The sequence below is a fragment of the Ylistrum balloti genome, unplaced genomic scaffold (assembly GCF_031769215.1).
Source record: "Ylistrum balloti isolate Yb309-2 unplaced genomic scaffold, AGI_CSIRO_Ybal_v1 Utg370380, whole genome shotgun sequence".
Classification (NCBI taxonomy): Eukaryota; Metazoa; Mollusca; class Bivalvia; order Pectinida; family Pectinidae; genus Ylistrum; species Ylistrum balloti.
Genome location: NW_026782265.1, coordinates 503,623 through 522,158, shown reverse-complemented (window position 1 = coordinate 522,158; position 18,536 = coordinate 503,623). Strand labels below are relative to the sequence as shown.

Below are 18,536 nucleotides of genomic sequence, written 5' to 3'. Positions count from 1 at the left end.
ACTTAATTTTTTTAAAGAATAACCAACATTGATTGTTTCCAAAGTTGGAACAATTTCTACTCTGACTCCTTACTCTTCTGTCACTGATGTCAAAATGCAATTTGAAACTAAAGGGTCTTATTTCTGCATTTTATGGCTATAACTTTGAACTTGTAACACCAATATTTTTAACGATACAAATTGTTGTTTTCCATACATGTTAATCTTCACACGTTGAATGATTTTTATCAGTAAAGAAGTATTTCATATATAGTAAATGTAATGAAACTTTAAGTTAATTTAACCTCCAGTATATGTAATTTAACTTCTGGTAAATATAATTGAAATTTTGGTCAATGTAATTGAACCTTCAATGAAAGTAAATTTTACTTTAAGTGGATGTAATTTGACTTTCAGTTAACGTAATTTGACCTTCAATTAATGTTATTTGACTTTCACTTGATGTAATTTAACTTTCAGTAAATGTAATTTAACTTTCATTTGATATAATGTAACTTTCATTTGATGTAATTTAACTTTCAGTAAATGTAATTCAACAATTTAACTTTGAAATGTTTGATGGATAAGAAATCAAACATATAACCATTCAGAAGACTCAAGGCAATAGATAATAACATCAGTTTATATTTTCAGAAGTGTTAAGTAAAAAGTCATTTGCATAAAACCTGATCTGTCATGCTATTTTTCTATGTATAAATCCTACCGATAACATTAATATGTACTTTAAACTTCATTTAACTTTCAAATGACCATCGTTGTTGCTGTTTTGCTAATGTATAGGGTGGGTTTATGTTATAGTTATTCAGAGTTAAACAAAATCCTACTTGTATCTACATGATTTGATAAACTAATGGTTTCTAAAACATCAATATGTTACATTAGAATAATGTTTTCCATGGAATATTTTGCACATTGATGATATTAGAGTACACCAATGAGCTATTGACAGGGTTACACACTCCTACACTACAATCCAGCTCCAACCATCTACATCACTGACATATAATCAATACACTAATTAACAGGCTTTCCTTCACACTCTCACAGTCGGGGCACTGGCAAAACTTCGCAAGAAGCGGCAAAATCACTTTCCATCTTCACCTTTTTTTATCTACTTGGTGTATACCTCAATACTGTCTATAAAAGCATGGAAATCAGTGATAAAAAATCTTTTGTCAATAAGATAAAAAGTGACTTTCTTCTGAGAAAATTAACTGTGCTGATAGGGCTCTATCTGAAGTAACAAGAAATCATTAGGCTTGAAGTTTTCCCTACAGATCAAAGAGAAAATGATCTAACATCTGTCAGTCATCAGCAACTACACCATCAAAGAATAACCTTAGACATAATTGTAACCTTTAACCTGAACTATAATATAAAATTGAATTTTTCTAATTTGACAAGTCAGATGTGATAGCACCTAGTTACTTACCCACCCTGCCTGTACTACCACACAGACTGACCACCCTGCCTGTACTACCACACTAACTGACCACCCTGCCTGTACTACCACACAAACTGACCACCCTGCCTGTACTACCACACTAACTGACCACCCTGCCTGTACTACCACACTAACTGACCACCCTGCCTGTACTACCACACAAACTGACCACCCTGCCTGGACTACCACACTAACTGACCACCCTGCCTGTACTACCACACAGACTGACCACCCTGCCTGTACTACCACACTAACTGACCACCCTGCCTGTACTACCACACAAACTGACCACCCTGCCTGGACTACCACACTAACTGACCACCCTGCCTGTACTACCACACTAACTGACCACCCTGCCTGGACTACCACACTAACTGACCACCCTGCCTGTACTACCACACTAACTGACCACCCTGCCTGGACTACCACACTAACTGACCACCCTGCCTGTACTACCACACTAACTGACCACCCTGCCTGGACTACCACACTAACTGACCACCCTGCCTGTACTACCACACTAACTGACCACCCTGTCTGTACTACCACACTAACTGACCACCCTGCCTGTACTACCACACAAACTGACCACCTTGCCTGTACTACCACACTAACTGACCACCCTACCTGTACTACCACACAAACTGACCACCTTGCCTGTACTACCACACTAACTGACCACCCTACCTGTACTACCGCACTAACTGACCACCCTGCCTGTACTACAACACAAACTGACCACCTTGCCTGTACTACCACACTAACTGACCACCCTACCTGTACTACCGCACTGACTGACCACCTTGCCTGTACTACCACACAAACTGACCACCCTGCCTGTACTACCACACTAACTGACCACCCTGCCTGTACTACCACACAAACTGACCACCCTGCCTGTACTACCACACTAACTGACCACTCCAACAGCCATAAGGAGCTGAAGAATCATCATCCTTTCTCACCATAAATTGTTTTATGTTTTTCTGATCAGCATTATCCCTTCTTATCAAATGATCAATTATTTATTCCACATGTCTGATATATCAGCGACATCTCTGGAATAGCGCAATGACTGGGCACCGGCCGTCTATGTTAAATATTTCATCCTTGCCCCATTGATTAATCGTTGTACCAGGCTCAACAATCTCTTGTGTTTTGTATTGTGTTTCATTAAGTCATCAAAGTTTAGCCACAACCAGAGTGTCTACACTTCAATTGTCCAAGTCAACTGTTTTACATTAAATTCCAATAAAATTTTCCTATCCTCATTTTCACAATGAGACTTGTCTCTGCTAATTGGATTATTGATTTCCACTTGAATTATGTAGAGGAGAAAATTCAAACAAATGATAGAGCATTGAGGTCTTTGCCACACATTCCATACAATAAAATCAATGATCGCCCAACACCATTCAGATTTACACAAACCATCATCTTTCTTATAATACCTTTGAATACAGGAAAATAAAAACAATTTTCTTAATTTCTTCAGAATTCTTTAAATAGCAGTTTTCTTTTTCAAAAAATTTAGTAAGTACATGATTTCTAACATATCTTAATTTCTGTGAAAAGCTGTGTTACCACCAAGGGCCACTTAACCATGATTAACACCTACCCGACTTGATATGACGTGTATGGAAGAAGTTACTAGCTTGGTGATGACCCATGCTTCGTGGGGTTGATCCATTCTGTGTGGGCTTGCCCTGATTTACAACATTGCGGGTTGTGGACAGAGCTGGTAGTTGAATGTTGGTCTTGTCCTGACCAAGGGGAGGGATGGGTGTGGTGCCACATGAGGGTGGTACAGGAGTGTCCGGCTGTATGCGTAATGCCGGTATGTTACTGCCATTCCCCTTCATTGTATTTCCATTCTGACTACAACTTGAGGTGAGCCCATTCATTTTTCTGAAAAAAAAAAATGAAATATTTAAAACATGTTAAACTCCTAGGCAGGGTAAAGTCACAAGGAAATCTGTGTCAGTGAGTTCACCTAAAGACATTATCCTTTTTGTCTGGAAGTCCATCAATCTGAATTTGGTGTAAGAATTCAAAGGACCAAAAGCAATTTTGGAAACAAACATACAAGGGCAGGGGTAATATTAATCAGCCTAAATACCAGTGTCTATTTTTTTCTTTTCTTGTCTATATTGAGGAGAAGACCATCAGACTTGTAATTTTGGTGAATAAGACATTGGAATGGTCCCTGGTCAGGTCTCAGATTGCATTATACCAGAAAGATGCCCTGTCTACCAAACAATACAATTCTGAATTTTTTGTTATATTTCTTCTAGTACAAGACAAGTACTTTGCCATTGGTAGACCATGTGTAAACAACACTATGATAATAACCCTATATCAGCTCCAATTGTGGCCACTTTTATCTTACTTACCACAATTTGTGTACAGTCTACAGTGAAAGGTATCTCATAATCAACATTTCTCTGGTATTTAACCTCCAAAAAAATCTGAAAATTTGGTTTGGGAACAGTTTTATTACAGCTGTATAGCCCGACCACCTAACCTAGTTTGGGTACAGTTTTGTCACAGTTGTATTACCTGTTCACCTGTAATTTAACCTGGTTTGGGTACAGTTTTGTCACAGTTGTATTACCTGTCCACCTGTAATTTAACCTGGTTTGGGTACAGTTTTGTCACAGTTGTATTACCTGTCCACCTGTAATTTAACCTGGTTTGGGTACAGTTTTGACACAGTTGTATTACCTGTCCACCTGTAATTTAACCTGGAATGGGTACAGTTTTGTCACAGTTGTTTTACCTGTCCACCTGTAATTTAACCTGGTTTGGGTACAGTTTTGACACGGACGTATTACCTGTCCACCTGTAATTTAACCTGGTTTGGGTACAGTTTTGACACAGTTGTATTACCTGTCCACCTGTAATTTAACCTGGTTTAGGTACAGTTTTGTCACAGTTGTATTACCTGTCCACCTGTAATTTAACCTGGTTTGGCTACAGTTTTGTCACAGTTGTATTACCTGTCCACCTGTAATTTAACCTGGTTTGGGTACAGTTTTGTCACAGTTGTATTACCTGTCCACCTGTAATTTAACCTGGTTTGGGTACAGTTTTGTCACAGTTGTATTACCTGTCCACCTGTAATTTAACCTGGTTTGGGTACAGTTTTGTCACAGTTGTATTACCTGTCCACCTGTAATTTAACCTGGTTTAGGTACAGTTTTGTCACAGTTGCATTACCTGTCCACCTGTAATTTAACCTGGTTTGGGTACAGTTTTGACACAGATGTATTACCTGTCCACCTGTAATTTAACCTGGTTTGGGTACAGTTTTGACACAGATGTATTACCTGTCCACCTATAATTTAACCAGGTTTTGGTACAGTTTTGTCACAGTTGTATTACCTGTCCACCTATAATTTAACTTTTCTGTCCTTCATTTTCAATTCTTAAAAATGCTATATTTAAATAACATGTTATTTTATATATATAAATTAAGTTTTACATTTTGAACAATATCTATTTTTCAGTACATTTGTCAAAAATAGTTTCAAATAGATCCATGAATTTTCTTTGTCACAGAAATCTTTGTCAAATACACATGATAAACATGGAAAATGTTTTGAGGAAAAAAAAAATGAAGATTTCCTCTTTCAAAAATACAAGATAGAATGGATGAACACCATAATAGTCACAATTTCTGCATACATACAATTATCAAAAGTCTGACATTAATCAATGTAATCTGTTCATATCCAATTAATCTATTCAGCACAAAATTCAGCGAGGTTTGAGACTGTCACATTGAAATCAGGCTCAGATATTGTAATGTTCAAAAGAACTGAATTATTTACGTCATACATACAAATACGTATAAGATCCATCGTAAAAGTGTGGACCTTGGTGAAAATTGATTTTTTATTTTCGATTTAATAAATGCTATTCGGAAACATTCAATCATGTGTGAACATACGTCAAAATGAATACACAACCCACACCTATAATGGGGGCAATAGTAGAGAGTGACTTAATAAGGTAAACATAACACAACAGAAATAGTCAACAAAGAATTGGTCCAACATTGTATAACGGACATAACACAGAGACGGAGTCAACAGAGAACAGGGTCCAGTATACAGTGAGTTTGATGACGACATGAGCAAGAAGAGCATGATACTCATTTATTATGGAAAGTAGACTGTTCATGGTCATAACATTGCAGCAAAAGTTTGATAAAAATCAGCATTTTGATCATCAAAATTCAATTACTGAGTGCTCCATCATCAGGCAAACTTTCTATATTTATTCTAAACACATTTTAAAAACAATTAAAGTGTAAACAATTAAAGTGTAAACAATTTTGTATGTTTATCAATTTTCAATCAAGTGTTTTGAGCTTGGTTGTGTTTCAAAGTTAAGAAATGAAAATGAAACTGTGTTCTCACAATTTTAGAGTTTCAAATGTGAAGGAGACAGACTGAGGTTAGGGAGCTTCAAAATGTGATGGGGACAGACTGAGGTTAGGGAGCTTCAAAATGTGAAGGGAACAGACTGAGGTTAGGGAGCTTCAAAATGTGAAGGGAACAGACTGAGGTTAGGGAGCTTCAAAATGTGAAGGGGACAGACTGAGGTTAGGGAGCTTTAAATTCAGAATATGGTAAACAATGGTCATCTGCAGGACTAACCATCTTACATGTCACATAACACCAGTATATGTTGTCATAACCAGTTGGCTGAACGAGGAATCTCTACATTACTATGTCAGTCAATATAAATTGATAACCACAACAAAATCTTTGCCACGGTGTTGAAAAGTACATCTTCCAAGTTTAAACAAAGCCAATAACAATTGTAAAACTCATTCTGTCCATCAATATTCCTTCATATCAAATAAATTCTTCCTTTATTTTCTCTATTTCTGTAACTATTTCTAGTTAACCTGGTTAAATGTATGGAAATAAGCTTTAGATTTTTTTTGGTTCTTTAAGGGAAATAAAAACAAAAAACTAAGAAAACCATGGTAAGAGCTTGCTATGATAAACAAAATTATGTAAACCTTAACTGGCATAATTTACGTAATGAAAAAAGTTTTAAAGTATATCTTAAGACTTCAACAAGAAATAGAAATTGCTGATGAAAGAAGATATTGTTGACGAAATAAATATCACAATTAATAAAAATCTCCTTGTTCAGGCCTTTAAATCCAAGCGGTAAGTAAATCCGTGGGCGCAGTTACTTACACGGCTGTTGTAGGGCTTCGATCATCCATTTTAATCCAATAGACACATTTAAATCAGGAATACCAACACACTTGTATTTCATGTTCTTGAGAAATTAATACTCCATTTACAACACAGTGTCACAGGGCCTGTTATCAAATACTGAGCTATTGGAGACAAGTTTCCTTTTATCCAGAATAACCATGTTTATAACAGCTAACCTATAAGCCTGCATACCTTCCTGACAAACACATACAACTACAGCCCAAGCTCTCCATATAGCCTGATAGTTAGCATACATTGGCTTTGTTTTTTAATCAAATTGACAAAGGATTTCTCACAACACAAACACCGAAATCTTGGCAATAATATCAAGATAAGACAAGTCATGTGACCCATCAATATGAAAATAATTTTGGCCGATTTGACCTCTATAAATCACCTGTCTCTCTGGCTTTATACCTACTGACATGCACAGAGCTGATAAGACAATCGTCATATGGTTGTTTCGGTTGGATGCTCCTATCTTGACTACAAATATCAAACTTAAGACTAGATTTGACCCAAAACAGATATGTCACCATTACAAGAGATTCTCATCACAATATTAGATTGTATAAAATTTTATTCTAGTCAAAAGCTTTGGCATGACGTTGGCACAAGTTCCCGCTATAGAGCAGCACAAGAATTGTCTGTACTTTTGATAAGAATGGCACACTTCATCTTGTGATATTTAGATTTATTAAGATGTTCATGATTCAATGAACCACCCAAACAACCAGAAAAACAGGAATATGTTATCTGTACGGATCTCAACGATAAACCTTAAGTCCGTAAAATATGGTGATCTGTTGATAACTGTCACATTCTTCTGGAAAATCTCAAACTATTATACCTAAACCACTTCAAATAATAACTGCAATTGACACTTAATTCACAATAGGTTAAGTGTGCACCACAGTCCACATACCGATGTGTTTTGTTAAAAGTGCAGTAATGATAATCATCCATATTCAGTGAGAGGTGTTAAGTGTACACCACTGACATCCACATTCATGGTGTTTAGTGTACACCACTGACATCCACATTCACTGTGTTTAGTGTACACCACTGACATCCACATTCACTGTTTAGTGTACACCACTGACATCCACATTCACTGTGTTAAGTGTACACCACTGACATTCACATTCACTGTGTTAAGTGTACACCACTGACATCCACATTCACTGTTTAGTGTACACCACTGACATCAACATTCACTGTGTTTAGTGTACACCACTGACATCCACATTCACTGTTTAGTGTACACCACTGACATCCACATTCACTGTGTTAAGTGTACACCACTGACATCCACATTCACTGTGTTAAGTGTACACCACTGACATCCACATTCACTGTGTTAAGTGTACACCACTGACATCCACATTCACTGTGTTAAGTGTACACCACTGACATCCACATTCACTGTGTTTAGTGTACACCACTGACATCCACATTCTCTGTGTTTAGTGTACACCACTGACATCCACATTCACTGTGTTCAGTGTACACCACTGACATCCACATTCAGTTTAGTGTACAACACTGACATCAACATTCATTGTGTTTAGTGTACACCACTGACATCCACATTCACTGTTTAGTGTACACCACTGACATCCACATTCACTGTGTTCAGTGTACACCACTGACATTCACATTCACTGTTTAGTGTACACCACTGACATCCACATTTACTGTGTTTAGTGTACACCACTGACATCCACATTCAGTTTAGTGTACAACACTGACATCAACATTCACTGTGTTTTGTGTACACCACTGACATCCACATTCACTGTGTTTAGTGTACAACACTGACATCCACATTCACTGTGTTCAGTGTACACCACTGACATCCACATTCACTGTTTAGTGTACAACACTGACATCCACATTCACTGTTTAGTGTACGCCACTGACATCCACATTCACTGTGTTTAGTGTACACCACTGACATCAACATTCACTGTTTAGTGTACACCACTGACATCCACATTCACTGTGTTTAGTGCAGACCACTGACATCCACATTCACTGTGTTCAGTGTACACCACTGACATCCACATTCACTGTTTAGTGTACACCACTGACATCAACATTCACTGTGTTTAGTGTACACCACTTACATCCACATTCACTGTGTTTAGTGTACACCACTGACATCCACATTCACTGTGTTTAGTGTACACCACTGACATCAACATTCACTGTGTTTAGTGTACACCACTGACATCCACATTCACTGTTTAGTGTACACCACTGACATCAACATTCACTGTGTTTAGTGTACACCACTGACATCCACATTCACTGTGTTTAGTGTACACCACTGACATCCACATTCACTGTGTTTAGTGTACACCACTGACATCCACATTCACTGTGTTTAGTGTACACCACTGACATCTACATTCACTGTTTAGTGTACACCACTGACATCCACATTCACTGTGTTTAGTGCACACCACTGACATCCACATTCACTGTGTTTAGTGTACACCACTGACATCCACATTCACTGTGTTTAGTGTACACCACTGACATCCACATTCACTGTGTTTAGTGTACACCACTGACATCCACATTCACTGTGTTCAGTGTACACCACTGACATCCACATTCACTGTGTTTAGTGTACACCACTGACATCCACATTCACTGTGTTCAGTGTACACCACTGACATCCACATTCACTGTGTTTAGTGTACACCACTGACATTCACATTCACTGTTTACAATGCAGTTGAAATATTCAGTGTGTTCAGAATTTTTCCACAATGAACAATTCTTATACTTGAAACACATTAAATAAAAAGTATTAGTATAATAAATTGTGTCAATAATGAACAGCATAAATACAAATATTTTAGGAAAAAAAATGTTTTTACAATTACAAACATACAAACATTTAAGAAAAATACAAACATTTTTGGAAATTTTTTTTCCTTTTTTTCAGTAAACAGAATAAATATCTGGTCAAATCCATTATAAATTAACACTAAAGGGAAGAAAACCAACTTGACAATTTAGAACAGATTTGAAATTCTACTTCAACACATATATGCAAACACTATTACATTACACAGAGGTCCTTGGTATCAATCTATAGCTCTCATGATGTGTATTGCTTTTTGGCATTTTCTTTACACATGTATAATTCATTACAGAAATTATTTTGCTCAATGCACTTAAGGTTTCTGGATATTTCACAAAGATTTAAAAGAGTTTTTCATGACATGACTAGAACATATAATGACTGACAAGCGATCACCTGTCCACCTTTCTGGTGATTTATAACTGAAGCAAACATTCCAATGAAGCAGATGAGTTCTGGAACTGATTTGATGAAGACGAAACTGATCCAAATGAAACTGTGAGGTTTTAGAAAGGCAGGAGCAACTGATAAATACAGGCTGGAGCAACTGATAAATACAGGCTGGAGCAACTGATAAATACAGGCAGGAGCAACTGATAAATACAGGCTGGAGCAACTGATAAATACAGGCTGGAGCAACTGATAAATACAGGCAGGAGCAACTGATAAATACAGGCTGGAGCAACTGATAAATACAGGCAGGAGCAACTGATAAATACAGGCAGGAGCAACTGATAAATACAGGCAGGAGCAACTGATAAATACAGGCTGGAGCAACTGATAAATACAGGCTGGAGCAACTGATAAATACAGGCAGGAGCAACTGATAAATACAGGCTGGAGCAACTGATAAATACAGGCTGGAGCAACTGATAAATACAGGCTGGAGCAACTGATAAATACAGGCAGGAGCAACTGATAAATACAGGCTGGAGCAACTGATAAATACAGGCTGGAGCAACTGATAAATACAGGCAGGAGCAACTGATGAATACAGGCTGGAGCAACTGATAAATACAGGCAGGAGCAACTGATAAATACAGGCTGGAGCAACTGATAAATACAGGCTGGAGCAACTGATAAATACATGCAAAGTATTGATATCTGAGATACAGAAATCCTTTTACCATAATAAATGATCACACAATCTGAACTTTACATATAAACAGGCATGAGAAACAACTGTCAAGCACAGCCCGGTTCTGTGATTACTGCAGTTTAATGAGGGACACAAGTACACAATTTAGTCTAGTGAGGGACACAAGTACACAATACAGTCTAGTGAGGGACACAAGTACACAATACAGTCTAGTGAGGGACACAAGTACACAATACAGTCTAGTGAAGGACACAAGTACACAAATCAGTCTAGGGGAGACACAGGTACACAATACAGTCTAGTGAGGGGCACAAGTACACAATACAGACTAGTGAGGGACACAAGTACACAATACAGACTAGTGAGGGACACAAATACACAATACAGACTAGTGAGGGACACAAGTACAAAATACAGTCTAGTGAGGGACACAAATACACAATACAGACTAGTGAGGGACACAAGTACAAAATACAGTCTAGTGAGGGACACAAGTACACAAATCAGTCTAGGGGAGACACAGGTACACAATACAGTCTAGTGAGGGGCACAAGTACACAATTCAGTCTAGGGAGGGACACAAGTACACAATTCAGTCTAGGGAGGGACACAAGTACACAATTACAGTCTAGTGAGGGACACAAGTACACAATTCAGTCTAGGGGAGACACAGGTACACAATACAGTCTAGGGAGGGACACAGGTACACAATATAGTCTAGTGAGCGACACAAGTACACAATACAGTCTAGTGAGGGACATAAGTACACAATTCAGTCTAGCGAGGGACACATGTACACAATTCAGTCTAGGGGAGACACAGGTACACAATACAGCCAAGGGAGAGACACAAGTACACAATACAGACAAGGAAGGGACACAAATACACAATACAGACAAGTGAGGGACACAAGTACACAATACAGTCTAGGGAGGGACACAAGTACACAATACAGTCTAGGGAGGGACACAAGTACACAATACAGTCAAGGGAGGACACAAGTACACAATTCAGTCTAGGGAGGGACACAAGTACACAATACAGTCAAGGGAGGGACACAAGCACGCAATTCAGTCTAGGGAAGGACACAAGTACACAAAACAGACTAGTGTGGGACATAAGTACACAATTACAGACTAGTGAGGGACACAAATACACAATACAGTCTAGTGAGGGGCACAAGTACACAATTCAGTCTAGGGAGGGACACAAGTACACAATACAGTCTAGGGAGGGACACAAGTACACAATTCAGTCTAGGGAGGGACACAAGTACACAATTACAGTCTAGTGAGGGACACAAGTACACAATTCAGTCTAGGGAGGGACATAAGTACACAATTCAGTCTAGGGAGGGACACAAGTACACAATTACAGTCTAGTGAGGGACATAAGTACACAATTCAGTCTAGGGAGGGACACAAGTACACAATACAGTCTAGTGAGGGACATAAGTACACAATTCAGTCTAGGGAGGGACACAAGTACACAATACAGTCTAGTGAGGGACAAAAGTACACAATACAGTCTAGTGAGGGACACAGGTACACAATACAGTCTAGGGAGGGACACAGGTACACAATTCAGTCTAGTGAGGGACATAAGTACACAATACAGTCTAGAGAGGGACACAAGTACACAATTCAGACTAGTGAGGGACACAAGTACAAAATACAGTCTAGTGATTGCTGTTGACCAGCGTTATGTATTTTTACTAGTGATATGCTTGTTTTGTGCGTTCTGTGTAAAGCGTCTGGATGATCGAGAATAAAGTGTGTTCATGTTCCATACAAAACATGGTGTCAGAATTTTGAAAACTTGGCCGTAATCCACATGCATCCGACAGTGACAGTCCTTAAAACAGGCATTATGATAACTAACGAAGCAGTATGGATGTGTTAGCAGAACACACCTCATATGGATTGGGATAAATCCGATCTTGTGTCAGCATGGAAATGTTTACGCCAACATGAGGAATTCAGGGCTCTAGAAGGAAAAAAGGAAACCGAGAAGTGTGCGTACTTCATGCTGTGGATAAGGGAAAAAGGAAGAAATATCTTTTCGACTTGGACCTTAACAGAAGATGAAGGTAAACTCTTGAAAACCTATTATGATTGCTTTGAAGCCTATGTGAAGCCGAGGTCCAATCTTATTTACAATCGCTACAAATTTCACAGCAAGCAACAGGCTGAGGGAGAGACATTTGAACAGTTTGCTACGGAGCTACCAGTGTTAGTCAAAGATTGTAACTATACAAGCGGTGATGAAATGGTGCGCTACAGAATCGTATTTGGTATCAAACACACTAAAATAAGGGAGAAGCTGATAAACATTGGCTCAGATTTGACATTGGCAAAAGCTTTGGAAGTGGCAAGAACTTATGAGATTAGTCACGCACAAGCTAAACACATGGCTAAGTCAGACTTGGAAGAAAGTCAAAGTGTTAACATGGTCGGGAAGCACAGACAGAGCACATCGGGTAAGGAGAAACCATTTAAGAAGACAGTAGAAAAAACAAAGACAATTGACGAAGATGAGTGAACAAGATGTATGTATAGCAAGAAACACAAGACATGCCCAGCACTAGGTCAAATGTGTATGAAATGTCATCTAAAAGATCACTTCGCAAAGAAATGCAGGTCGAAAAAGAAAAAGGTAAACATGCTACAGAAATCTGAAGATTCCAGTGATGATGAACTCTATGTGGGGTCGATAGTACATGATTGTGAATTCAACACCCTGAAAGAATGGACACAGACTGTAGATGTTGAAGGTCGCGAGATAAACTTTCAGTTAGATACTGGAGCTGTCTATAACATTATGAGTTACAAGAATGTGAAGGCTGTAAATAGGTCGTTAAACATGAAAGCTACCAGCATCCCTCTGCCTTCTAACTCAGGACACAACATTATACCTAGAGGGTAGCGCAAATGTATGACCAAGTATTTCGTGTGACCAAGTATTTCGTGATGTCGATGGTAATGTTCAGCCAATTTTTGGAGCTAAAGCCTGTAAAGAAATGGGTTTAGTTGAGAGAATCTACAGTGTTGTTTCTACACCAGAAACTATGTGAGAAAACATTCCTGACGACATTATGAATGAGTATGGACTGGTATTTAAAGGTATCAGGTGTATGCCAGGTCAGCAAAAACTAAAGGTTGATCAGAGTGTCAAGCCAATAGTCCTTCCCCCCAAGAAGGTACCTTTAGCCCTCATGGCGAAGGTCAAGGCAGAATTAGACCGTATGGAGTCGGAAGTCATCGTTATTAAACAGACTGAATCGACACCACAGGTAAACAGTATGGTCTCTGTTGCCAAGCCAAACGGAAAAGTCTGTTTGTGCATAGATCAATGTGACTTGAATGTTGCAATTCAACGAGAGCACTTCCCTATGAAGACGATTGAAGATGTTCTAGCAGAACTTCCCGATGCCAAGATATTTTCGAAACTTGATGCCACATCTGGGTTTTGGCAGTTATGCTTAGACCAAGAGAGTACCAAGCTGTGTACTTTCAATTCACCGTTTGGCAGGTATAGTTTCACCAGACTACCCTTTGGCATTAAGAGTGCACCTGAAGTGTACCAATGCGCAGTATCAGAAATGATATCAGGTCTTGAAGGCAGCGAGACAATTGTTGATGACCTACTAATTTGGGGCACTGATCTTAAGGAACATGACGCTAGACTTGTAAAGGTCATGGATTGTGTGCGAGATTATAATCTCCGGCTTAGCCCTGATAAGTGCAGGTTTCGACAGAATCGTGTGACATATGTAGATCATGTACTCTCTGACAAATGCATCCAGCCAGACGAGGAAAATGTTCATGCTGTGTGAGATATGGAACCACCTACATGTAAAAAGGAACTACAAACCTTCTTAGGTTTCTTCCAGTATTTGGGTAAGTTTGTGCCCAATCTGTCTGTGCTCTGCTACAAGAGCTATTACAGAAAACTACTGAATGGTACTGGGAACAGGCGCAAGAGTTTCCAGACCACAGTTTTCATCGGAGTAGTTCAAATGATTCAGTCACGAGTATGGATTTGAGCATGTAACGTCCAGTCTTCGTTTTCTGCAGTCAAATGGTCAAGCGGAACAGACCATCCAGACAGTAAAAAATTTGATCTGCAAAGCTAAAGATCCATTTCGTGCACTGCTCGATTACAGAAACATGCCTATTGACAGGTTGGAAATGTCTCCTGCTCAAATGTTTCTGGGGTGTAGGTTAAAATATGACTTACCAACCACTACGCTGTTGTTGGAGCAAGCCTCCACAATCAAAAAGAAACTCAAGCTTCGCATGAAAAAGCGTCAGGCTAAGGCCAAACACAATTATGATAAACACACAGGATGAGAGTTGGAACCCCTTAGTGAGGGAGAAAAAGTACTAATTCAAAATGAGAATCTGTGGATTCCAGGTGGATTTCAAAACAAACACTCTAGTCAGAGGTCATGTGTCGTAAAAGTTACCAATGATCATCGTTATCGTCGTAACCGTCGTCATATCAAATGGACTTGTGCAAATTTTGAGCTCAAACTCTCTGTGCAGTAACCAGATCTTCTGGATGCGCCATCGGATCCATTAGCTTCACAAGAAGTGGAACCACATGTGGTATCAGAACTGTTGTCACCACTACCACCACCTCTACCACAACCCAAGGAACCACCTTTGGTCACCCGTTGTGGAATAGAGGTCAAGACACCTAGTCGCTTTAAAGACTTTTGTTCTAAAGTTTGAGTTTAAAGTTGAAAGTTAAATCAGGAATTTTATAAAAAAAAAAAAAAGACTGGGTTCAAATATTAAGAAATGTTTCTGAATTTCTGTGATAAGGTATATCAGAGAAAGAAATTTATTTTCATGGACTCAAGTTATTTCTTGCATTAATCTAAAAAAAAAAAAAAAAGAAACAAAAATACTCAAGGTTTATTTGACAACAAGTTTATTACTAATACTTGATTTCCTGTTAAAAGTAATTCTAGTCTGTCTTGTTCAGCTTTTATGAAAAAGGAAGGATGTTATGTATAGTACTAGTGATACGCTTGTTCTGTGCGTTCCGTGTAAAGCATCTAAATGATCGATAATAAAGTGTGTTCATGTTCCATCAAAAACAACCAGAAGGTCTTGGACCTAAATGCTGTGTTCTGTGCTTTTGATGTTTTAGGGAGCGTATTTGCTGATGGTTCTTAAAAGAAAGTTGTACAATAGTAGATTGATTTATTTTTAATCTGAACATTGTGATTGTATTTTTCCATGGTAAACAGGTTTATGTATACTTTGTATAATTACAAGGCAAAACTATTATTCTTTCAACCATCATTTGGCATATTTGCTAAACTTAATCAACAATCTCTATGCTTTATAGTCAATGATTGTTGTTCAGGAATTGTGTTTACGTCAAAGGATTTAAACAGTATGGCCTCATCAGAATTGACCACAGATATGTTGCACTCATTCAACTTAAACAACTCTTCTTTTTGAGGAGATAAATTTGTTATATAGTCAAGTGGTTCAATGGTAACAGCTTGTCATTCATCAGCTTTTATCTTTTGCCCATGAACTCTGAGATAAAAGGTCGTATCAGAAATTTTCTTACTGAACCAACAATTTTTACCTACAACATTTTCTTTCATCATCTACAAGTCACCTGCCACCATTATTCTTGATTTTCTCATAATTTTAAAGGACTGGCAACTCTGGCTTAAACTTTGCAAAAGTTTAAGAAATAATCAACTGCCTCTCTTCCTGCCTTGAACTCCAACTATGTCAAATAATCTCTTTAATAGACCTGCTGATCGATAAATTGCCAGCCTTAGACATATTGTATAAAGATAGATCTGATCTCTATTTGACTCTATTTTATGTATAAGTAAATTGTTTCCTGAGGATCACCTAACAGCAGTTAATTTTCAATAACATTTTTTTTTAGCACTGATGTTCCTTCAAATATAGTGACTGTGTGATTAGGAACAAAATCTCAGTTCTCAATGGCCCTGGGTAGGGACATATTCTCAAGTCTCAATGGCCTTAGGTAGGAACAAAATCTCAGTTCTCAATGGCTCAGGGAAGGGACATAGTCTCAGGCCTCAATGGCCTTAGGTAGGAACAAAATCTCAGTTCTCAATGGCTCAGGGAAGGGACATAGTCTCAGGTCTCAATGGCCCTGGGTAGGAACAAAATCTCAGTTCTCAATGGCCCTGGGTAGGGACATATTCTCAGGTCTCAATGGCCCTGGTTAGGGACATATTCTCAGGTCTCAATGGCCCTGGGTAGGAACAAAATCTCAGTTCTCAATGGCCCTGGGTAGGGACATATTCTCAAGTCTCAATGGCCCTGGGTAGGGACATAGTCTCAGTTCTCAATGGCCCTGGGTAGGAACAAAATCTCAGTTCTCAATGGCCCTGGGTAGGGACATATTCTCAGGTCTCAATGGCCCTAGGTAGGAACAAAATCTCAGTTCTCAATGGCCCTGGGTAGGGACATATCCTCAGGTCTCAATGGCCCTGGGTAGGGACATAGTCTCAGGTCTCAATGGCTCAGGGTAGGGACATATTCTCAAGTCTCAATGGCCCTGGGTAGGGACATAGTCTCAGGTCTCAATGGCCCTGGGTAGGGACATAGTCTCAGGTCTCAATGGCCCTGGGTAGGGACAAAGTGTGGTTAATTATCAGTATAACAAGGTAATATCATGGAAAAACCAACTTAATCCAACAACCTGGTAATTGTTGTAGCTAATTAATAATCCACCAACCAGTTTTGTTGTATTTAACACAGTGCCCTTGACATGTTACAACTCCACTTAAATGTCTCTACTAAATCCTGATAACTGTCCGCTTTACATGGTCGGTGACTCGGTATAATAATCAAGGTACCGAGGTACATTTCTAATTTCTTTTTAACGTTTGTAATTTGTTATCATGACTTGTTCGTATCTACATTCAATTTTTACCTTCAATGTCGTCGTTGACTTGAGAGGATTCAACAAAACAGCTTACAGAAACCGTAGACAACAGGTGGGAGACCGTTTCATGAATTGATCTTAATGGTGAATGCCTTAACGCAATATCTACAAAAGTCTAGATTTAATTCGAATATTTTCTTCCCAATCCTTTCATATATATTTCAATATGTAGATTTAGTATACTTAGCAGGAAAAATTGTCAAGTTAAAACAGAAACAGAATCCTACTCAGTCTCTTTCACATCTCTGAAACTGCTCCAGTTACCAAAAGATTTATAGGAACAAGGCAATGGTGATTACATTTCAATGATTTTTGAGTAAAATATCATTGGATGATAAATACAAAACTGCTGTAAGAATTTATACAGGTGGAATAGCAGTTTTTCATCTAACTTAGCTGGAATACCCAGAAGCATTTGTGTCAACATAATGTTTCACAAATCTCTAACCTACTCATTATTTATGAAAGACACTGCTGTTATAAAAACCGATAAAAAAACAACCTGAAAAAACCCTAAAAAATCAGAATTATAAATGAGTATTGTAAAATTGAATTTTAATGACTGGTGTAAAAAATATGTACAAGCAGAGTTCTGATAAATAAAGCTGCAGAGATTCTACAATGTTAGGAAACAAACTGTTTCCTATTGGCAGACTATACAACAAGCTTGGTAAAACTCCCACTGAAATCTAAATGTTTCCACTTAGGAATGACGTCACACAATGTCACCACTGACCCCATCTATTGTCTCCACAATCCAGGTCACCTGAACTCTTAAAAAATAATATATTTCTACTGTGCACCTTGTGCTATCAAATTAATTAATCTACAATACTTATTGATCATTTTGTGTTCATGATCCAATAGTTATTCGTGTAACATCAAAAATGTCATAATTTTAACTTGAGCAAATAT

At 38.3% G+C, this 18,536-nt stretch overlaps 1 protein-coding gene across 1 annotated transcript in view; it reads right to left on the bottom strand.

The window, feature by feature from the left end:
* The window catches only part of LOC132554119 (zinc finger protein GLIS3-like), a 34,669-nt gene extending 27,977 nt beyond the window's left edge, over positions 1-6,692 (bottom strand). Inside the window, exons 1-2 of the mRNA XM_060218419.1 lie at positions 6,664-6,692; positions 3,063-3,352 (exon numbers count right to left, since the gene is read on the bottom strand). Of these exons, the coding sequence (XP_060074402.1) occupies positions 3,063-3,352; positions 6,664-6,692 (319 nt within the window). The remainder of the gene's footprint in view (positions 1-3,062; positions 3,353-6,663) is intronic.
* Between the last annotated feature and the right edge of the window lie 11,844 nt (positions 6,693-18,536).